Genomic DNA, 23683 nt, shown 5'->3' with positions numbered 1-23683 from the left:
GCTATTGCAAGTAAGGAGGCAGTGGCTGGCTGACGACAGACGGAGCTTGGTGGGGCAGTGTCCAACTTGCCCTAATGGACCAGCTTCCACTGAATGAACAAATACAGAACATCCTGTAGCTTTAAAGCTGTAACTAACTTCCGATGAATACGCCTAGAAAATAAACATGTATTTAACGCACAACTTTTGGGGTGCACCAAAGTTAATGTGGTTTTTGTTTGCCGCCCTGGGCTCCTTCTAGGAGGAAGGGCAGGATATAAATTTAATAAATAAATCAATAATAAACAATTTTCAGTTCTCCTGTTTCTCTCCTCCCATAAATTTAAAATCAGGGAGGTGGTGGGCTCTCCAACCCTGGAGGCATGTAAGAGGCTGCTGGATGGCCGCCTGTCTGGTTTCCTTGAAGCGGGATCCCTGCATTGAACAGGGGGTTGGACTCTATGGTCTTACAGCACCCTTCCAACTCTACGATCCGATGATTCTAGATTTCCTTCCTAAAGCATCAGCTTATCTCAAGTCAGCCCAGAGGGCTGCATTAATTGAACGAACCAAGGAAGACCAAGATTTGCTAAGTGTTCCCAAATATACATGTTGTGCAGAAATGATAAGCTGGGGGCTTATACTGCAGTTTTTAAATATTATTGCAACATGTGAAATACGCAGGGGCAGTAGTGTTGTGGCAAATTCAGAAGTGCAGGGTCCCTTCGTGATAGTGATGCCATGCTCCTGTTACAGCTATGCCCCCTTTTCCATTTTCCCTTGTCTTCCTTGCTCTCCCTGTCCTCTTGAAGTCTGCACTCCCCTGCAACAGCCATCTCTAGGAGCCAATCAGCATGAAAGTGGAGGCTATGGGTTAGCTACTGAGAAGAGTCTTCTCAGTGGCTGACTCACTTCCTTTCACTCTGATTGGCTCTAATCAGCACAAAAGGACAAGGACTCTTCTCTGTGACTAACACACTCCCTTTTCATGCTGATATATCCAGAAGGACCTGGCTGGGACCCTGCTCCCAAAAAAGTAAGGGGACTACACCTCTGCGTAGGGGAGGAATTCCTCATGAAATTCTATGCAAAATAAAAATTATATTGCTGCAGATTAATGCAAGTCCATCTAGTTTGGGCAAAAGTGGAGATTAGGGGGGCACTTACAGATACCAGCATCCGCACAGGTGAGGGAGCCATCTTCGGGCACCAGGTGGGCATTGTAGCGTTCGTTTGGACGCACTTCCGCCATTTCGCTGGCACGCTGACGCTCCCTAACTTTGGTCTTCAAGAAGATACCAAAGCCTATATCAGCACCATCAGACATGAACTGCCATCTGCAAGAGGGGGAATGGGGTGCCACGAGTGTAAAAGCAAAGGAGGGTTATAAATAATGAGGGGCATTCAGTACTCCCACCCTGCCTGTAAGTGATACTGTCTGCACTATTTTGACTGGTGATGTCCATCCCCATGGGCCAAAATCCTTCTACAACGCTTACACAGAATAAGTTTGGTCTAGCAAAGGTCCCCTACACCTTTATTAAAAAGCTTACAGCTAGAAGCTTCTGCTGAACAACAGTGGGATTAATGATGAATAGTGTGTTAGCTGCCTTTTAATGACAATTCTTGTTCTGGGGGAAGAGGAGGTATCCATTCCCCCAGTTCAGGAAGCTTAGTGCTTGGAAGAAGGCCGCTGCAACCCAAACTGGGACCTTTCCTAGGAACAAGAGGCTCTCCTTTCTCATCTCTCAGCCAGGCCCTGAGCCAGGCAGGCCTTTCCATGCCCCTCGCCTTACCTAAGGACGCAGCCTGGAAAGAGGATCTCACATTCCACCTGTTGCGAGGAGCCCCGGTTCACCACCACCGAATGCTCATACTGCTGCTTCAGCTGGTCCTGAACGTAGTATTTCTTGGGGATGTCTCCGCCGTAGGTAAGCTGCGCACAAGACCATGTCAGCGTGGAGAGTGAGGCTGTCAGTGGCGGTTGGTGGCCCCCAGTGGCGGCAGCACCTGGGACAGCTCCTTGAAACTTCTGACTAAAACCCAGAGCGAATTCCATGCGTCCCATTGAGATGGAGCCACTGGCCGCCGCTGGAGGCTGTGGCTGGCAGAATACCATCTGTCCAGCTCTCCTCCCCTGCTGCTCATCTCCCCTCACGCCCATCCCTCCGTGGACACTGAGTATTGCTTCCTCCCTATCTAGACAAGCCTAACCCCTGGCCCTCCAGTGCTCTGAGCCTTGTCCAAACCCCTCCCAACACCCCCGAAGAGTAGCCATGTGGGTCTGTGACACCAGAACAGCCCTCGATATCTGCCAAGGGTCTAGAAGCCTCAACCCAGATGGTTGGCTTTCTGAGCAGCCTAGGATGAGGTCCATGGCCCTCTGGGTCAGGCCAACCACAGCCCTGGATGTGGCCTACACTACGCGATCACCAACGTGGGTGCTGTCCAGCTCCCATAATCCATTGGGGGCTGGTCATGACGACAAATAGGGCAATGCCCCACCAGTCTCAGACAGGCTCTACCTGCCTGCCAGCTCCGGCCTCCTTAAATATCAGTGTTATCCTTGTAGAATTCGGCTATTAGTTGTTGGCTCCACCCATCATTGGCTCTGGCTCCGCCGACTGTTGGGCTCCCAGCCTTCCGCCCCACCAGTCTTAATAGGTACCAACCACCACTACCAATATCCTTCACCACTGGCCATCCTGGCTGCTGGAAGTACGGGTCTCCCATTGCCTGGACGGCCCTGCGTTTTGTCTCCCTGGCTGAGGAGTCTTCCATGCGATCGGGAGCTCCTGATCGCTCAGGGTTGCTGACTGCACGGGAGAAGCCTCCATGCACGGAGACCTCCTTTCATACATTCCGGACTGTAAGCAAGTGTGGGGCCACCAGGGGCAGAGGGACCGATCCCTCTGCCCACCTCTCCGCCATTTGATGATCACATCTGGGTGGATGATTATCCTTAAAGGGCAACCAAGTTCAGGCAGCTAGACTTCTCCTGCTGCTGAGGGCAGGCCCCGCACAGGCTGAGGACCCGAGGGCCTGCCGAATGCCCATACCTTGGTTTTACATTTGGGGTCCCCATCTGGGTCTGTGAGGGTTCCGCCGTATTCCACAGGGATTTCTGCAGGGTCAATGTGCTTCTGCAAAACCTCCTTCCAGTTTGCTAGGAGAGAGGGAGAGAGTTACCGTTGTTTGACAGAACAGCTTTCTGACCAACTTTGTCTCTGGGGGCTTGTGAAAAACTTGAAGGCCGACCAGCAAGTGTCAACATTTGCCAAAGCTGATGTTTATTGTCACGATATAGCACTTTTAACAAAAAATAGTTTCTACACCTGGAATTGACCCTCCATTTCTCTGGGATCTCCATCGCTGGTGGGGCATCAAGGGACAGGAAAAACAGGAGTCTGCCTTCTACCAAGTCAGACCATCCGTCCATTTGGCTCAGCACTGTCTGTGGGGAACCTGTGGCCCTCCTGGTGTTACTACAACTCCTATCATCCTTGGCCATTTGCCATGCCGCCTGGGTATGATGGGAGTCCAACATCACCTGGAGGGCCACAGCTCCAGCACCCCCTCCCCCGGGGGAAGTTGCAGGTCCCCCCTCTGAGGGAGGCTCGGAGGGCAGTGACAAGGGAGAAGGCATTTTCAGTGGTGGCTCCCCATTTGTGGAATGCGCTCCCCCAGTGAGATCCGCCTGGCGCCTTCGCTGACATCCTTTTGGCACCAGGTAAAAGACGTACCTTTTCCCCCAGGCGTATGACAGACTGAGATGATGTTGCCTGCTATTAGTATGCTGCCAAAGTTTCCTGTGGTTGCATGGGGATGTTGCCATTTTATGGCTTTGTTTTTTTTAGCGTGATCTCTTTGTTGTCGCCGTTTTAACATTGTCACAAACCGCTTGGAGACCTTCGGGTAACAAGCGACTAATAATAATGAACAGCCACCCCTGGTCTGCACTGACTGGCAGCAGCTCTCTGGGGTTTAAGGCAGGGGTCTTTTCCCAGCCCTACATGGAGATGCCCTTGGGGACTGAACAGGGGACCTTCTGCAAGCAAGGCAGATGCTCTGCCACTGAGCTACAGCCCTTCCCCATACAGGGATGAGAACCAACGTGCTTAAGAGGGAGGCTGAATTCCTTACTGAAGTTCCTCAGGCTCTGGTTAGTGGCCTGTTCTAGGCTGTAATCCTGACAGCAGACCCACAACAGCAGCCCTAGAGAGCTCCCCCCCTTTCCCCCCCTCCGACCCAGTTTGGCTGGACCACCACTGAGTAACCTCTTGGCTGGAAGTGCTCGCCCAACGAAGGGTCCAAATCAAGTGTGTGCTCTGGAAGCTTCCCTTGCATGCTCTCACTCTCTCCGCCCTTTGTGCACTCCCTTGCACTCTGAACCACACTGTGGCCAGACAGGGTCAGCGGCCTCGCAGTTGCTTTTACGAGGACATCCCTGGGTTGCTGTCCCAGGGAGGCCTCTGGAGGCAAACATTCCCTCTCACCAACCAGGTATGCGAAAAAGCAGGAGGGATTTCCTAGAGTCCACAGTCCAAAAGTCCCAATGCCTCCCTCGCTCCTTCCAACCCACAAGATTTTACATGATCAGACACTTGCCTGGTTCCATCCTGCCTAGCAACTTGCTGCCAAGTCTTGGCAAGATTTGGATGGTTGAAAGGGAGAGATGGAAAGCAGGGCTCATCCTCTCAATGCCCTCTCAATTCTAGGCTGGCTGGCCGTTATAGGAGCTACTGTTTAAGAATTGGTGTCTGGGTTTGCTTTTTTCCTCTTCCTTCCCTGCCCTTTTTTCCCTTGTATGTCGTTTCTTTTTCTTATTGTGTTTTTTTTTTAAGATTGTATGCCTGCGGGGCAGGGCTGTCTTGGTTTAACTGATTGTGTGTAAGCCACTCTGGGAGTCTTTCTGGCTGAAGAGCGGGGTACAAATGCTCTAAATAAAGAGGCATACGCCAAGCCTTTCCCAACATGCTGTCCTCCAGATGTTTTGGGACTATGACTCCCAGGTAATCCTGTACCTTTGCAGTGACTGGCCAGGCCTAGGGATAGAGTAGAAATTCAACTCAGTTTGCATTTAAAGCCGAATTCATCGAATTCGCACTTAATTCTGCAATGCAGTTCTCTAACCAAGCAATGTTTACAAATGCACATATATTAGGCAAACATGTCCATACAAATGAAGATATTAGCAAACATAACACAAACATGCATTATATTAGAAGAGGTTGCTTGCAAAAATGTGTACATTAGTCCAAACGGCAGACAAAAATGTGTTTATTATGAGAAATTTGCAATAAAACGCTAAAGGATTTTTAAGGTCTGTTTAAAAAAAATTCCGCAATTGCTGCAGGAATGTGGAGAACTGAATTTAAGAATGGAAAAGCTGAGAAACAGAAGTGACATTGGGCACGGACCCTGTGATATGAGAAATATGTTTATTATCTCCAGAAGTAAAAGGCATAGGAGCATGTTTATTTTTAAACAGGAAACTAAACACCCCTAGAATACTGGGGGGCAGGGGCGGGCAGGGAACTTGCTTTAAGTTTCCCTGCAGCTCACTAAGGAGGGAGAGATTCAAAGGAAAGATGAAGAGCTTTCCAGCAGAGAGGGCGAGAGATGCCGCCCGTCTCTCCAGACAGACTGGGAGCCTGAAATCCAGGGGAACTGTATCCCAGCAAATGCAGAATACCTCTGGCTCTAGTGCTGTGAGCACACCCACCAGTCACCACAGCAAACTGAGCCACACCTGGAGGGGGAACAGGTTGATCTGCCAATCACTTGCAAAATCCCTTTGAAGCAGAATTTGTTTTTAAAAAAACGCACTCAAGCTACTCCCACCAGATTGTGCAGTTACAAGGAGCGGGGTCTGGCTCGCCTCCTCGTGGTGTGCCCTTGTTTTCAGAAGAGACAGGTGGAGATGCGCTGGAGCTGGCAGAACAGCGAGTACGTCTCTACCCTAGGCTAGCCCTGGATGGGCGTGCAGGATTTACTTTTGGTTTGCTTTATTTTACTAGAATCCCCAGATCCACTTACCGGAACCAGGTGCAAATGTAGAACTAGAGAATTCCGAGCCCGGGAATTTCATTTTAAGTCACAGAACTGAGTGGAGCGCACAGTTCACCAAGTCAAGACTTTCTGTCTATCTAGCTCAGTGTTGTCTACACTGACTGGCAGAGTCTCTCCAGGTTTCAGGCAGGGTGCCTCTCCCAGCTCTACCTGGAGATGTGGGGATTGAACCAGGGACCTTCTGCACGCAAAGTTGGTGCTCTAGCCCCGAGCCCTTACACACACATACATCCACTCCTGGTCTTCCCCCTCTTCATTTCAGCAGTATAATTTGCAAGGGGGGAGTGGCAGTATAGTTTTTGCTGTTTGCAAACAACTGGGAGTCAGAAATCTTTGTCAACCTACTTCAAGTCACCCAGAGATCAACCAGTAGATCCTGATCTACCATCAATTCACCCCGTTCTAAGAGATGCTCGATTCATCTCTTAGAAAGGTCGTTGCCCAGGGGCAGGGCCTCCGTTCTGCATGCAACGGCATCTGCAGGTACGGCGGGGAGAGAGACTCCCTGTCGGAAACCCAGAGAGCCACTGCCAGTCAGTGTCGACAGTCTTGAGCTAGATGGACCCAATGGCCTGATTCGATACAGCGAAAGGCTGTTGCTCAACAAGGCAGGGATAGGCCCTCTGCCAGAAAACTTAGAGAGCTGCTGCCGGTCAGAGTGGACAACAGTGAGCTAGATGGACCAACTGTCCAACTCGGGATAAGGCAGCCTCCTATGATTCTGTCTGCGGCATACACTACCAGGAAGAAAACGGTTGTTATGCCCCCCTCCGCATGCACCTACAGAGAAAGTCAGCAAAGTATTAAACACACACACACACCCCACTTGACAAGGGCTTACAGCACCTGCTGTGGCTTTGCTGCCCACAATCTCTTTCTTGTTTTGTTTTGAAGTACTTCCCATCCCCCCCCAGCCCCCTTTTTTGCTCGTTTCCTGGTTGCCGGAAACAAGGGGACCCGCGGACCCAAGCGCTGCTCACCTCCTAGAACCACAATCTTCTTGCGAGTGTCTTCACTCAGGAAGTGCTTCACCAAGTTGTAAGCCACAGGGAAGATTTTGGGAGCTGCAATGTATGGAAAGAGACTGGAGTGCGTGGAGGGAAGGAGGCGGCGTGCGTGTTTCCTAAGCCCACATGCCCAGGGAAGGGGAACATCCGGGATGGGGAACCTGGGGGTTGAATTTGGCCCTCCAGGCCTCTGTCTGGCCCTTGGGGTGCTCCTAAAGCAACAACCCTCTCCCCCAGCCACACCCCTCATGAACCATCTTCAGCACCATACTTGGGAGCTTTTGTCTGGTTGGAGAGTACCCTTCAATTGTGATGACGGCTTGCCCGGATTTTTGATTGACTGATTTAAATTCTTTCCTTTATCATTTATTTATTTACTTATTGAAATTCTTTCCTTCATTATTCATTTATTTATTTTAATAAATAAATTTCAATAAATTCTTTCCTTTATCATTTTTTCACTTATTGAAATTCTTTCCTTCATTATTCATTTATTTTAATAAATAAATAAATAAATAAGGAAAGAATTTCAATAAATTCTTTCCTTTATCATTTTTTTATTTACTTATTGAAATTCTTTCCTTCAGTATTCATTTATTTATTTTAATAAATAAATTTCAATAAATTCCTTCCTTTATCATTTATTCACACCAAACAGGAGACAGAGATATGTACTTGTGTACAGGGGTAATAGAAACCGCCGGCTTTTGCGTGGCCAGAAAGCAGCACACTGTACAAAGTGAAGAGTCGAGGCCATTGCTCCGTCCACTTTTGCTGCTGGCCCTGCCAGCCACTGACAGGCTGCCCATTAAGGAATGCAGCAACCTTTGGCCCTCAAGAAGTTGCTGAACTACAACTCCCATCATCGTCCCTAGCCATTGGTCATGCTGGCTGAGGCTGACGGGAGTTGTAGTTCGGCAACATTTGGAGGGCCAAAGGTTCCCCACGCTTGCTAGAAAAGGCTTTCCACCCCCAGATTACGCCTTATGCTCACCTTTTATAATAAAGACTTGCTTGAGCGACTCTGGATAGTTCTCTTCAAACATGGAAAGAATCTGGAAGTGCAGAAAATCAGAAGTCAAGAAGACACTTGGGAGGTGCTTTTATACCAAATTAGACCACCTCGCTTAAGTCTGCTCAGATCTGACAGCAGCAGAGGGCTGACAAAGCTCTGCCAAGGGTTCCCAAACAGTGGTCTGCGGACGACCAGTGGTCCACAAGCATCATTCCGGTGGCCCACCGCGTGCCTGTGGATTTGTGGTTGGAGACTGCACATCTGTCACATCAAATATAATTTTTAAAAATGCATTTCAATTCCTGCTTTTATTTCTCAGATTGCATTTCATTACTGTTTGAATTCTGGGGAATACAATACAAGGAGAAATACTGTAAAAGCAGCAATGAATGCCATTAAAAACCGTACAGCACCTAGCACAGCGGACTACAATTGCTATAAAGGCCAGAAAAAGCATGAAGTGGTGCGCCAAGACCCCCCTCAGCAATTTTCAAGCGGTCCATGGTGGGCCGCTACTTTGGGAACCACAGTCTACATGGCTCAGAACTGCGCTGCAAAATTCAGAACGGATCCAGAGCGGTTTGAGCACACAAAAGGCTGGGATTGGGGTTGGATCAGAACTCAAGTCCCACCTCTGCCAAGCTGCCTCAGGCAAATTTCTCAGACTCGGTTTTGCCAGTGTGTAAAATGGGAAACACAGCCTGCCTGGCATACAACGGGAGAGAGTTCCAAAGGGTCGGGGCCACCACACCAAAGGCCCAGTTCCAACATCGTGCAGAACAGACTTCCTGGTAGGATGGTATCTGCAGGATGCTCTCTGCTGCAGAACACAGTGATTGGTTGGGTATGAAGGGGATGAGGTGATCTTTTAGGTATCCTGGCCCCAAGCTGCATAGGGCTTTGTACACCGATAAAAGCTCCTTGAATCTAGCCTGGTAGCTAATGAAAAACTAAAAATAATCTGGCTTCTAGTAAGGAAGGCATTTTATACAGTGGCAGACTATGGGGCTGGTATCAATCCTCAGTCTCATCCCAGGTTCAATCCCCTATGGCATCTCCAGGTAGGGCTGAGAAAGACTCCTGCCTGAAACCCTGAAGAGCCGCTGCCAGTCAGTGTAGACAACACTGATCTAGATGGCCTCTGTCACTTGAGGCTCAGGGAGCCTTGGTGGCACGGAGTGCCTTCTGCCAGCTTTGGTTGGTGGCCCAGCTACGCCCCTATCTGGACAGGGATAGCCTGGCTTCAGTTGTCCATGCTCTGGTAACCTCCAAGTTAGATTACTGCAATGCGCTGTACGTGGGGCTGCCTTTGAAGATGGTTCAGAAGCTGCAGCTTGTGCAAAATGCAGCGGCCAGATTGGTAACAGGGACCAGACAGTTTGAACATATAAAACCGATTCTGGCCCACTTGCATTGGCTACTTGTATGCTCCCGAGCTCGATTCGAGGTGCTGGTTTTGACCTATAAAGCCTTACACGGCTTAGGACCACAATACCTGATGGAACGCCTCTCCCCATACGAGCCCACCCATACACTATGTTCAAGATCAAAGGCCCTCCTCTGGGTGCCTACTCCGAGGGAAGCTTGGAGGCTGGCAACAAGGGAGAGGGCCTTCTCAGTGGTGGCCCCCAAATTATGGAATGATCTGTTTGATGAGGTGCGCCTGGTGCCAACAATGTTATCTTTTCGGCGCCAGGTCAAGACTTTCCTCTTCTCCCAGGCATTTTAGCATGTGTTTTAAATAGTTTTTAAAAGATGTGTTTTTAAATTCGTATATTTGTTTTGATGTTTTTAGTTACTGTAAACCGCCCAGAGAGCTTCAGCTATGGGACGGTATATAAGTACAATAAATAAGATAAATAAATAAGTCTGACTCGGTGCAAGGCAGCACCCTCTGTTCCTAGTGCAAAGGTACAGAAGCCCACTAAACCCACAGACCAAAGAAGGGACAGGATGGTCCTCCCGGACACAAGGGGCCACCCTGCCATCCTCACCGTGGAGAAGACGTCAATGGCCGGCTTCCAGAGATGTTTTAACCCCAGCCCTTCGAAATCTCCAACCATTATGACCGTTTCAATCTTCCTCCCCAGCTAGAAATTAAATTTTTTTTTTAAAAAAGAGAGAGATGGAGGCAACAAACAAATATTAAAAATGTGGTTTAGACACAAATGTCTGCAGCCAGGTGGCACTGAGTTGTAGTTCAAACCATCTGGAGGGCTCCAGGTTGGCGAAAGGGAATCATCATTTATATTTAGTCGTTCAGATTGCTATTCCACCGTCCCACTGACGTAAACATGGTGGCCACAGCCGGTGCCAGGCTATTTTGCGCCCTAGGCAAGGCTAACTACTTGCACCCCCCCAAAAAAAATTGCTAACTTCAATTTTCAAAAACAGATGTCTTGCAGAAAAAAATGAAAAGCACAAAACTTGAAACTGCTAAATTTATTTTAGTTGCATTTTTTCCAAGGGTTAAAAAACTAATCTGTATAAAACTGTGCCCCTCAAAGGTCAGTGCTGTGCCCCTCTGGGGTCTGCGCCCATGGCGGCTGCCTACTTGGCCTAATGATAGCACCGGCCCTGGACAGCACAGAAGAGGGTTACAAGTCCGTGCAAAATGCATGGCAAGCCTAACAATGACCGCATGGAAGATCATTTTTAACAGGGAGCTATTAGGCAAGGAAATTGCGAGGAACTGGCTTGCAAAAGCAAACGTTCAATTCCTTGAAGGCAGAGTCCGGCTGAGGACAGCCCTGCTTGGCGTTTGCCACAGGTAGGCTGAGAGTCTTTAATCCCTTCTCTGCACAAGTCGTGGGGTGCTACAATTGCCTGCCCTGCCATCTCCCCCTTCTCCTGCCCTGGGTAAGGTTTGTGGGGCCGGGGTGGGCCGGCAGGAGGGTCACAGCGGTGACAGTGGGGGAAACATCGGACGCTGCCTTATACTGAGTCAAGCCATTGGACCATTGAGCTCCGTACGGTCAACATTGACTGGCAGCGGCTCTTTGGGGTTCCAGGCAGGAGTCTCTCCAAGCCCTAGCTGGGGATGCTGCTGGGGTTTGAACCTGGGACCTTCTGTATGCAAAGTGGATGCTCTGCACCTGAGCTACGGCCCTTTGAGCACCCACAAGGGTTTAGATAAGAAGAGCCTGGCTGCTGGATGAGGCCAATAGCCCATCTAGTCCAGCATCTGCAGTGACCAGCCACTTGGTGTCACCGAGTTTATCGGGAGGACAGTGCCCACATTGCCTTATGGGAGGAGCCCCCCCACGCCAACTAGAGGCCTCTGGGAGCCCCATGAGAGCACCTGAACACAACAGTAGCTCTCCCCCTTTGCAATTCTCAGCAACTGGTACTTGGAAGCATAACGCCCCCAACAGTGGAGGGAGAACACTGCTATCGTGGCTAGTCCATGAATTTGTCTAATCCTCTTTTAAAGCACTACTTCCACAGCAGAATTTTGTTGATCACCAAAACATCATACAGGGCAGGATTTTTTTCTCTACTGAAGTCCACCCTTATCGGGGGGGGGGGACACACTTCAGCTGATGAGATTCCTCCTGCCTTCATCTGGCAAGGTTACCACCAGTACGATCACAATTTTCTAGAGAGAGAGAGAGGGAGAGGGAGAGAGAGAGAAAATGGGTGGGGGAATTAATGATATATCCTGGAGCCTTCACTAGGTACATCTTTCAGAATTGACTCCTGTGCTGCATTGGCTGTGAAAAGGCCACAGCTGTATCCTTCACAAGTGCAGAATAAAACAGCAAGGTGCTGTTGTTGCTTTTCATATATAAATGTGAAACACTTCAAGGATCACCTCTCCCAGTATCAGATGTGGGGAACTTTCAGCCCTCCAGACGTTGTTGGACTACAACTCCCATCATCCCTGGCCATATCGATCTGCCCTGAGATCTGCAGAAAAGGCCCTTCTGAAGATCCTGCCAGTAACTGTGGCACATCAGGAAGCAACTCAGGACAGGGCCTTTTCTGTGGTGATACTCCACCTATGGCTTTAAAAGAGGATCAGACAAATTCATGGAGGATAAGGCAATCAATCACTAGCTATGATAGCTGTGTTCTGTGGTCACTGTTGGAGGCAGTAAATGCCTCTGACTGCCAGTTGCTACAAACTGCCCATGGAAAGAGTTGCTGTCGCACTCGGTGCTGGTGGGCTTCCCATTAGGGCATCTGACTGGCCACCGTGAGAACAGAAGGCTGGATTAGATGGCCCCCATCTGGGTTGATCCAGCAGGACTGTGCTGACAATCTTCATTCCCTGACGTCAGAAACAAGGCTGATGCCAACCTTGCGTTGGTTTTGATGCTAGTTGGAGACGTCTTTCTTCATCAAGATCTTTGGGATAAATGGAGGACTGCCTTTCTGATGTTGACTTGGTATGGATTTTTGCTTGGGCTTTAATGTGTTATGTTGTGTTTCATAGTTTGAAGAGAAAGGTTTGTGTACATAAACCACCCAGGGGTCATTAAAGGTGTGCAACAGGGCAGTAGGAAGAACGTCTGACAGGAGGGGAATGTGACGCAATGGTGGGTGGAGTCAAGAGTAAGCGACAGGTAGACAGTGTCAGTGGGGAAATGACAGATGGAGTTGAAGAGTGGATGACTCTGCATTTGGGCACCTCTTACGAGAGTGTAACCAAATTTTGGATGGTGATTCATGAGATCAATGAGCCAGTTTTCGTCTAAGCTTGGATGCAACTGGACGCCATTTTGATTCAAGACGGTGGACTGCGCCTTTCAAAATGCACTGATTTCAACCCCCAATTTCAAAACCACACTGATTTTGTTCATTTCTACAAGTTCCCATGCAACACCAGGTATAAAGTTGACAGCAATAAACCAAATATTCTCTTAAGACACTCAATGGCAGATTCAAGCTTCCTAGGCTGGGCACCACAGCCTCACCTTCTGGGTCTGCTCGTGACACAATCTCCGCACCCTCTCACAATGCTGGAACTTTTTTTTTAGCAGATCTTGTTTCGAAACCGAGAAGAGGAGGCCTTTGGCGTCAAGAAGTCCGACCATCTCGTACCAGACGGGGCAGCCGTCCCTGTCGAAACCACACATTCCCCCACACAGATATTTCTCAATGACCTGAGGGGAAGACACATACAGATAAGACACATAACAGGCAGAGGTACAGCTGAGAGCTGGCCATTCTTAGCAGGAGAAGGGGAGAGATTTGGAGCAGGATAAGACACATGGGTGAAGCAACGTAATCAGGACCTCACCTCTGGAGGCTGCCACTCGAAGACATGATCAGCGTCCATGTGCTTCCGGTATTCAACATGCTATTTGGGAAAACAAAGAAAGCCAGCATGAGAAAGAGAACTACTAAGTCAGGCTACATGTCCTTCTCGGGGGTGGCCTCTTTATTGAGCATTCCTCCGGATTTGCTTACACAAAGCTTAACCAGAGGTTAAACCATTTCCAGTCTTCAGGCATTTGTTCCGATTTGTCTGCCATGAGGTTATATAGCAAAGGTGCAGAGCCTCAAACTAGTAGCGGGAGATGATGAATGCGGCCCTCCATGCCTCTCTCTTTGGCCCTTGGGACACACACTAGGCTACACCTCCTCCTCATCAGGCCACACCCCTCACTGGCCTTGCTTCCGATCCTCCTTGAATGCTTTTGCCTGGCTTGAATGCACCCTTGAACTCTGATCATGGCTCTTGTTGCCCTGAAGGGAGGACAGAGGGGCGTTTGAGTGTGTGTAGGAACTAGCCTACCACACAAACGTAACATTTACATCTATTGGCTTGCCCACTTTGCCTCTGGCCCTGCCCACCACTGTCATGTGACCCTCAAAAGGTTGCCCAGAAGGGAATGTGGCCCTCAGGCTGAAAAAGGTTGCCCACTCCTTGTATACAACAGTGAGCATTCATCTTGAGTTCATCCCCATTTGCTTATGGAGTGTTTATACATCTTCCCATCAATCACTCACTCATCCAACACTTTTCAATGCATTGCCCTGTCACTCTGCAAACTGCAACAAGTCAGATTCTTTTTTTAAAAAGTGGATTCGTTGCACTACAACAACAGGTGGCTTTAATCCAGTTTAAACCTAAATTTCCTGGAATATGCTTGTATTTCTCCTGCCAAAATGCTAAAAATGAGACGTCATTAGTCAGTTCCTGACTCAAAGTAGCTTCTTCCCCTCCCTCCCCCAGTTTTCTGCTTTTAGAGTACAAGAGCAACAGAGAGCAGGAGCGTTTGAGTCAATATTTCCGTAACGTTGAGACTTTCCCCAAGAACACCTGAACATGCCGGTCGCCTGGAGCTGTATGCATAATTGCCAGGGCGTGTGACATGTTGGAAGCCAGGAGGGTGCCATAGATCAGAGGTTGTGAAGACTCTCTTACCTTCTGAGAGGTCTTAAGAGTTCTTCAAAATTATTTCACAGGGTGCATCAATGAGACTGATGTAGAAATAATTTACTGACAGTTCCAAAAAATGTCATTAGCTATATACTGGAAAATCAAACGTTGCCCTTCCTTTGTCTGACTTTTCGTTTTTCCTTTTTCTTTTCTGAAGGATTTGTGACATAGGTGCAACGGTGAAGCTTACATATTCTATACAAGATCAGAAGAATCTTGTGTATGATTTTCACCATATGCATACGCACTTTTATTATGGCCTGGAACAATACATTTTCTTAAAATAGTCATCCTTGTTTATTGGCCAGGTTCACATGTAATGCTAAGCCGCAGTTTATTAAGCGATGGCTTATTAAATGATGCCTTAGTGTTATGTGCAAACTTTGCCCAGGAGCTTAACTATGGTCTATTTACTGCCAGCAAACCATGATCTGAAGCCATGGTTTGTTGCTGGCTTATGAACCTTGGTTTGTTTGTTTGTTTTAACTATGGCTTAGTGTTACATGCAAACCCAACAGTGTTGCTTAACTGTTTGGCCACCACAGATGCTCACCAAACTACAGAAGAATGAGATGACAGCAGCTGGAAAACAAACCATACTTTAAAGAATCAAGCCATAGTTTGATATTCTATGGAGCAACTTGTGATTTGTTAGACAAATCATAGCTTTCATTATATGCAAACCAGGCCATTGTTTACAATGATTTGATAACCCCATTTGGGATCCAGTGTATAATATACTGGGTCTGTTTGGATGCACTATATTATTTATGAGTGTGTAGTTTGATTCGTATGCATTTTTCAACATTAAAAAGAAAGAAAAGAATCTCTTACCTTCCGGATCATGGCTTCAGACTTTTGCAAGTCAAAACACCTGGCTGCAACAAGATCAGGAAAGGTTAGAGACCAACCTTCAGACAATACCTGCTTTAAAAGGTACAGCACCCATTATGTGCCGGATGTTGGCTTGCTTCCCATTTGCACAGCCAACCCTTTCGTCAGATAAACAATACAACTACATGTTGAACTGGACTCTCCACAGCTGCTATTTGCAGTAACATCCACACCATGCCTTATTCCACTATTATTCCACAGTCATGCCTACCCCCCAAAGTATCCTGGAAAATGTAGTTTGCGAAGGGTGCCGAGAATTGTTAGGAGATTCCTGTTCGGCTACGTTCCCCAGAGTTCTCTGGGAAGAGGGCCTGTTAAACCACTCAGGAAATTTTAGCTCACTGGGAACAAGAGTCTCTTAATATCTTTCAGCACCCTTTGTAAACGACCCTTCCCAGGATTCTGTGGGAGAAGCCATGACTGTTTGAAGAGGAAAAACAGCAGAATAAATGTCTGGTGTGAATGTGGCCAAAGATTCACACAATTTAAAAGCAGCACATGAACATCAAGTCTCGCCCAGAGTCCGAAGTGGCTTTCTTTTTTTCTTGCTCTTCAGCTATTGAGTCCCTCCGAGAGTAAACTCAGCAGTCTTTATCTCCAATATCTGTAATCCGCTCTGGGAACTTTATGCTATTATCTCCAGCTGAATGTGGGGTTTTTAAAAAAACCCGATTTAAATGAAAGAATGAATGGGGAAGACCCATAGCTCAGTGGTGGTGCATCTGCCTTGCCTTTAACACTTGGCATCTCCAACTCCCCTGGGCTGGGAATGTCCCCTGTCTGAAACCCTGGAGAGCCGCTGCCAGTCAGTGTAGACAATACTGAGCTAAATGGATTGAGCATAGTCATAAGGCTGTAGCTGAGTGGTAGAGCATTTGCTTTGCATGCAGAAGGCCCCTGGCTCAATTCCTGGCATTTCTGGGTAGGGCTGGGAGAGAGAGTCTCCTGTCTGAAACCCCAGAGAGCCGCTGCCAGTCAGTGTAGACAATACTGAGCTAAATGAACCAAGGGTCTGACTCAATATAAGGCAGCTTCCTATGTTCTGATGCCTTAAGGGAAGGGCCATAGCTTGGTGGCCTGCAGGAGGCCTCTGGTTCAATCCCCAGCATCTCCAGGTTGGGCCAGGAATATCCCCTGTATGATATCCTGGAGAAGAGCTGCCTATCAGAGTGGAACAGCCTTTGCAAACCTAGCTGGCTGGAGCTGGTGGAAACCGTCACCCAACCCACGGCCATTCTGGCTGGGGCTGATGGGAGCTATAGTCCAAAACATCTGGAGAGCACCAGGTTGGCGAAGGCTGTACTAAACTGTAAAAAAAATAAAAACTGCAGCTTCAGGTACAGCGTCACGTCTGACCTTGTTTAAAAAATGTGACGATTATAAAATTCTTTGTGAGACAGACAGGCAGCTAGTCACTCACTTTACTTTGTCATAGTAGCCGGCTCAACCTGTTTATTAGCCCTAAGGTTGTAGGTGCCCATGGGAAGTGGCAGATCCTGCTTTTCTCAATGGAACATGAACTGGGATTTAAAAAAAGAAGGCGGCAGTTTGCACCTTCAAACATCAATTATGCCTTGCAGCATCCTCCTTTTCTCCCTGAGAGTTATAATTACTTCTCTAGTACGATTAGGGCGCAAATGCCAAACACAGCAACAAGAGACCTTTATGAACAAGATGTCAACTGCTTACAAGGACCAAGCATATTGTTGCGTGCCTCCCCAATCTTTCAGCGGTGAGATTTCAGGGGTCCCTGCACACATCCAGGGTTTGGTTTCCTTTGGGAAGAAGGTCAGCGGAGACTGCGGTGGCTTTATGAAATATGGTTTATTTATTTACACACATTCCAACCTGAGCTTAGGATGGAGGGGTACAAGGCATCAGCAGTCCAATATCCAGCGTGTCCATCAGGGTTACAGGAGGCATCCTAAAGCCATGGTGCAAAGAGACAGCCCCTCTGCCTGCCTCCAGTTCCCAGCCTTTCTCCAGACCACTCTAAAACACTCAAAGCACAAACCTCTGCTAGCCTCCAGGAGGGGCAGGGAGGCTCTCCTGCAGAGTTTAAATGACAAAAGGATCTTCCTGGCTCATTCACCAGTTGCTGGGCACTTGAAAGACCCATTAGCAAACTGGCCACTCTATTAGCTTAACAAAAGAAACTCATCTAGCCAGCAGAGCCAGCCCCTCCCCCAAGGCACAGGATTCCAAATCAGAGGTTGGAAGGGGACTCACAGGGATCATCCATTCCAACCCCAAACTCACAACAGTATTTTGAAGAAAGAGATCCATCTTAGGTAGAGAGTGGTCTTAGCCACATTGACCCAGAGGCTTCTCACCCTCTGGCAAATCTTGAGCACCAGGCAGAGCGGGAGACAGGCCTGATCTGCGGGCACCATCTTTGGGGAGCTTTTTCCTGAAGAAGCCAATCAAAAGGTGATTTTGTTCCCTGAACAAAAGGCAGGGGACTGTGTAAGAGAGGGTGACTAGGCAAACTCACCAGGCCAATCCAGAAAAGACAACCAAAATGATCATGGAACTGGAGTGCAGTTAAACTCAGCTACAAGATGCAGTAATGGCCACCAACTTGGATGGCTTTAAAAGCAGAGGGGCCAAATTAACAACGCTACCAACATCTACTAGCCACAATGGCCAAGTTGTCCCACCACTTTTGGAGGCAGTAGATCTCTGAATACCAGTTGCTGGGATTCACAAGTGCTGTTGCTCTCAGGTGGTCCCGCTTGGGGGCTTCCCATTGGGGTATCTGGATGGCCACTGGGAGAACAAGATGCTGGACTAGATGGGCCACTGGCCTGATCCAACAGTCAGGCTCTTCTGATGTCCTTATGTTCAGCACATATCTTTTCGAGGTCACCAGCTGAGAAAGATCAGGAATTGCTTGCTGTGCCTCATGGTAGGACCTGCCCCGTGTTGCAACATCGGCCCTTGGGAGGGCAAGGCTGATAGGACTCCAATGGATTATCAGAGGTTATGGAGGACAGATAAGGATGCAATAACATCCTGATAATTTTAATTGCTGAAAGAGCCTCTCTCGCTTGGGCCTTATCTTCCAAAAGGCAGAAACTCCAGGGCAGAGTCTCACGCAGCAGAACAGGTTCAAATTAGAGGCTGTAGGATCTGAAGGAGAAACAGTGTTTGTGGGTGCCCCAGTTTCCTGTTTGGCCTGGATGCCGGAAATGACGGAGTCAAGGTGTAATTGTACTCAGGAAATGACGGAGTCAAGGTGTAATTGTACTCATCGCAGTTACAAAACTCTTCCTTTCCATACAGGTCAGAGCAAATATCACTGCACTGACTTGTTAAGGAGGGAGAGAGAGAGAGAGAGAGAGAGAGAGAGAGAGAGAGAGAGCACGTGATCTCACGTTAAACATTAGACCTTCCTCTTCCAACAATCCTTTTAAGTAGAGATCTTTTCCAGTCTGCATCTATACTGAAGTGGTTTTTAAGGTGTTTTAAGCTGGGTGTATTTGTCACTCTGGGGTTCTTTAGGAGGAAGGGAGGCATATACATTTTAATAATAGGTGGTATTCCTTGAAGGGTCAGAGAAGAAGGGTGAACAAACACATCCTTCTGTTTATTTATTTCAATTATGAGTCACCCAATGAAAATATTCTCCCATCCAGCCTTCCCTAACCCAGTACCCTCCAGATGTTTTGGACTGCAACTTCCATCCAGGGACATTAGGCATAAAAATTTTCATTGCTTTTATTTTTCCATGGGATTTCCCCCCATTTGATAAGTTCAACAGTAACAACGAAGGGAGGCCAATTGCAAACAAATATTGAGGCAAGTGTGGCAGTTTTAACTTTTTTTTAGCTTTGTTTACTAAGTACAAAAGAAACAAGCATGGTAAATTAGATCACTCGATAGGGCAGGGATACCTGATGTAGTCCAACAGCGTTCAGAGGGGACCACATTTCCCATCATCCCTGGCCACTGGCCACAGCGGCTTGGGCTTATGAGGAGTTGGAGCCCAACAACATTTGGAGGGCACCATGTTGGCGACACCCTGCTCAAGCACATCAGAACATTTCTTGCCGGTTCCCAATGCAAGTTAACCTATGCAAAATGTCTTCTTTTGGCAAAAGAAATTTTTCCAATTCAAAATTTTCCAGAAAACTCAAATGACCGCTCCCATCAGCCTCAGACAGCACAGCTGATGGCCACGGGCGATGGGAATTGCAGTCCAAAGCATCTGGATGGTATCATGTTGGGGAAAGCTGATTTAGTCAAATAAGACCTTCATGTCTCAGTTAAAAAAAACCCACAAAATCTGTGCCGAGTTTATGCAGCCATGGCTATTTGTGTACATCAATAACATTTCGCTGGATTGAACCCTCAGTAACCAGAGCCTGGCCTTGGCATTTTGAACTGGACCTGTGTCTATATGGACCCACTGTGTTTAATGTAAAGTGTTTATTTTATTGTGCCTTGCACAAAAGGCAAGGCAAGGCCGTGCTCTGGTTTTTGGACTTTACCAAACAGAGCGGCAGGAGAAAGTGCAAGTAGAGAAATCCTGGGTGATAATAAACAGTTCCCTCTGTTCATCCCGATTAGAGAAGATAAGCACTCCTGTTCCTGCCATCTCCTCTCAGGTTCTCCATATCCGCCTCTAAGCTGGAATTGCTGCGTTCGCACTGGGAGCACTTGCATGCAAGTCTGGAAACTGCCAAAGTACCAGGGAAAGGGACGCAGCTCAGTGACAGAACATCTGCTTTGCATGCAAAAGGTCTCAGGTTCAGTCCCCAATGGCATCTCCAGGTAGCGCAGCAGAAGGAAGATTCCCTGCCTAAAAACATGGAGAGCTGCTGCCAGTCAGGGTAGGCCAGCCTTTCCCAACTAGTGGGCCACCTGAGGTTGTTGGACCACAACTCCCATCAGCCTCAGCCAGCATTGCCAACGGTCAGGAAAGAGGGGAATTGTGGTTCCAACAACATCTGGTGGCCCACTAGTTGGGAAAGGCTGGGGTAGGCAATACTGAGCAAGACTGACCCAATGGTCTGACTCAGTGTGAGGCAGCTTCCCAGGTCCAAAGGGGGTGTTTTCCACAGAGCTCTGCGCAAGGTTGCGGCATGACTCGCTGGAGCGCAGAAGAGCCACAGAATGCAGCACCTTGTTATAGAATCTAGATCCAGTTTTTAAAAATCCAGTTTTGTTTTGTTTTGAGACAAGCCAGAGGAGATGCTGAACAAGTAAGGATGGGGGGGGGGAAAGAAATTTGGTGGGGTTTGCAATTTAATGTGAAAGTACCTAGTTCACACCTCCTGGGGAAAAAAATATGCAGGCTGAAATACAACTTTCCTTTGAAATCTGCACTTCATCAAATTTTACAATGATGTTCTCCAGCTCCCAAAAATGTGTAGAAAAATGCATATATTATGGGGAAGTGATCTTAGTCCGTGTATTATTATTTATTAAATTTATTAGCCACTTTTCTTCACAAAAGCGACTTACCATCAATGAAAAAATCAAAAGCAATAGAAAAAATTAAAACAAATAAAAAGTAAAAACAAACATAGTACATAAATATAAACAGCAGTGGAGCAGCCCGCCCGCTAAAGGAGGCCACAACAGCAAACCCGGAGCAGATTCCACCGCCCCACTGACATGGAGCCATCAGCAGCCACTGCTAAGTTGTAAGTCGCTTTGAGCACTTTGCTTTGTGGAAAGGCAGCACACAAACAAAACAATGATGATCATGATACGTTTATTTTTCTGCGGGTCGACCGATAATGGAGGAAGCAAGGTTCCCCCCCTTTAGCTGCCCTCGGCATCCACCTTGGGTTGGTTTACAACAAATATTTCCTGGAACAGAGCAACTCCCCCCCCCCCCAGGCCTTCTTACCTCGTAGCCATTTCAAGATGTAGTAATCATCTTGGTCAGGGAGCAGAGGGAGAATATCCTGGATGTTCTCACGGAACTAAGAGGAAAAACAAAATATGGGGTGTGTATTGAGATTTTGGATCCCTTCACTGAGTTTGGCTCCCACACTTTGCTTTAATCCTACCAAAACTTCCCTAGGAATTACGTCCCACTGGATATCATGGGACTTATGTCCTGAGTAAACACACACAGGACAAAAAGGTTTAGGAACAGTTGGAACCTACTTAAGATTTAAAGAAAAATCTATCTGCAGCCGTCAAGATGTTTATATGTATATGCACAGCAATAAATAACCATTAATCCCCACATTATATCAAAATGGCTAAACACAGGCTACAGCTTCAACAACCAAACTCAGTGGTTGGGGAAAGCCTAGGGAACAGTTTCACACAGGCACGGACTCATTTCCTTTGCGCAAGTGGCAGGCTGAATGTGTGAACTAAGTCCACAAAAGGTTCTCTCCGGGATGGCTGCATTCCCATATGCTGGCTTGGAGGTTGTATTCAAGAAACCAATATGTAAACCGACCCCGAATGAGCTGAAGAGTTCTGCAAAATGGAATCAGAGAAACTGATGTGCCAAATAAATTTACTGATGGACTCCTACTGGGAGAAAGGGTGGGATATAAATCAAATAAATAAATTTAATCCAAAACTTTGGACGAGCCCAGTTGCTTTTATGCAAAATAGCATCTCTCTCTCTCTCCAATATAAATGAAGCCTATCTGGTTCAACAGCCTCTTCTGCAAGATAGATCTTCCTGGTTTCACCTTCTCATTTCATAATTTGATATTTGCAAAATCACACCCAATAGTAGCCTCTTACATACGTCATTTTCAGCCCTATATTTTTTCTTTGACCCTTCTTTGACACATTTTTTCCTTCCAGCTCTGTCTAAAATGAAAACTGTTAACATATATTGGGCAGCTAATACACATTGTAAATAAACAAAATAATAAAAAATAAATAAACACACATGCGCCAGCTAGAAGAATCAGCCCCATTCACACCAGACATTTATTCCACTATCATTCCTCTTGAAACAACCATGGGCTCCTGCCGGGAGGAAGGGCGGGATATAAATAAAATAATAAATAAATAAAATAAATGGCTTCCCTCAAAGAATCCTGGGAAGTGTAGTTTGCAAAGGGTGCTGGAAAAGGTAAAGGTGTCCCCGCACTTATAGTGTGAATCGTTTCCGACTCTTAGGGTGACGTCTTGCGACGTTTACTAGGCAGACCGTATATATGGGGTGGGATTGCCAGTTCCGTCCCCGGCCTTTCTTTACCCCCCAGCATATGCCGGGTACTCATTTTACCGACCACGGATGGATGGAAGGCTGAGTGGACCTCGACCCCTTTTACCTGAGATTCGACTTCCTCCTTCCGTTGGAATTGAACTCCGGCCGTGAGCAGCGCTTTGGCAGCGTTACCGCCACTTACCACTCTGCTGGAAGAAGACTGCTATTCCCCTCTCAGAGCTACAATTCTCAAGAATTTTCTGGAAAGAAGAAATGAGTGCTAAACCACTATGGCAAGTTGTAGCTCTGTGAGGAGAATAGGGGTATTTTAACAACTCTCAGCACCCTTCACAAACTACACTTCCCATGATTCTTTGGGGGAAGCCAGTACTGTTTAAAGTGGAATAAATGTCTGGTGTGAATGTAGCCAAAATCTACTGCAAAATACAAAATCGATCCAGTGCTTGGAACGCGGCCAGCTAGTTTCCAGAGGTGTGCGCTCCAAAGTATGAAGAGAGATCTCAAGAGATACAGACTGCTGAAGGTCCTCTCCTTCTTAATGAAGCCAACCAATTAGATTATTGCAGACTGAAATTAGGTGAAATTGGCCCGAGCATTAGCCAGCTGTACTGCTGGGAACAGAAAACCACAGAGGGGTTGTGAAATGCAGAAATGAAAGCTCGAAGCCTCCACAGTTGGGAGCATTTTGCAGAGATTGTACCATTTTCCTAATTATAGTTTTTCTATCAAAGGTGAAATCAGGCACCAAACCTGCAAGACATACAAATCTCATGGCTTGGAGTCACCTTCCATCTTTAATCCACCCAGCAGGGCGGAAAAGTCGGTGACCTGACATGTGTCCTATACAATAGAAATAAATGTCTCCCATCTAGGGGCCCAGTTCAGGTGATGAACTTGGAACAGCTGAAGTGGTTCAACAAGCACAAATGTTAATTGATCCACCGACTATTGCAACATTACCAGTTATATACATTATGTTAAAAAGCAGACAGCAAGATGCACAACATCGGATTTGGCAGAAAATGACCTGCAGCAGAACGGAAACAGCGCCGATTACGATCATGGCAGGTTGGAACGGAAATTGCCGCCATCTACCATCTGTACTTGCAGGAGCACTACTAGTGAGTGGCATGGGTGGGGAGCTTTTGCTCAGCCCTTTGGCTTTG

The 23683-nt window shown here is 47.4% G+C and overlaps 1 protein-coding gene across 1 annotated transcript in view; it reads right to left on the bottom strand.

Moving 5' to 3' along the window:
• Window positions 1–23683, bottom strand: part of SEC14L2 (SEC14 like lipid binding 2) — a 35223-nt gene that overhangs the window by 4384 nt on the left and 7156 nt on the right. The window contains exons 2-11 of the mRNA XM_061602439.1: window positions 21219–21294; window positions 15299–15342; window positions 13319–13378; window positions 12993–13181; window positions 10068–10163; window positions 8053–8113; window positions 7032–7115; window positions 3039–3145; window positions 1776–1915; window positions 1147–1316 (exon numbers count right to left, since the gene is read on the bottom strand). Of these exons, the coding sequence (XP_061458423.1) occupies window positions 1147–1316; window positions 1776–1915; window positions 3039–3145; window positions 7032–7115; window positions 8053–8113; window positions 10068–10163; window positions 12993–13181; window positions 13319–13378; window positions 15299–15342; window positions 21219–21294 (1027 nt within the window). The remainder of the gene's footprint in view (window positions 1–1146; window positions 1317–1775; window positions 1916–3038; window positions 3146–7031; window positions 7116–8052; window positions 8114–10067; window positions 10164–12992; window positions 13182–13318; window positions 13379–15298; window positions 15343–21218; window positions 21295–23683) is intronic.

This window comes from Rhineura floridana, chromosome 19 (genome assembly GCF_030035675.1).
Source record: "Rhineura floridana isolate rRhiFlo1 chromosome 19, rRhiFlo1.hap2, whole genome shotgun sequence".
NCBI lineage: Eukaryota > Metazoa > Chordata > Lepidosauria > Squamata > Rhineuridae > Rhineura > Rhineura floridana.
This window is presented reverse-complemented; position numbering and strand designations above follow the sequence as displayed.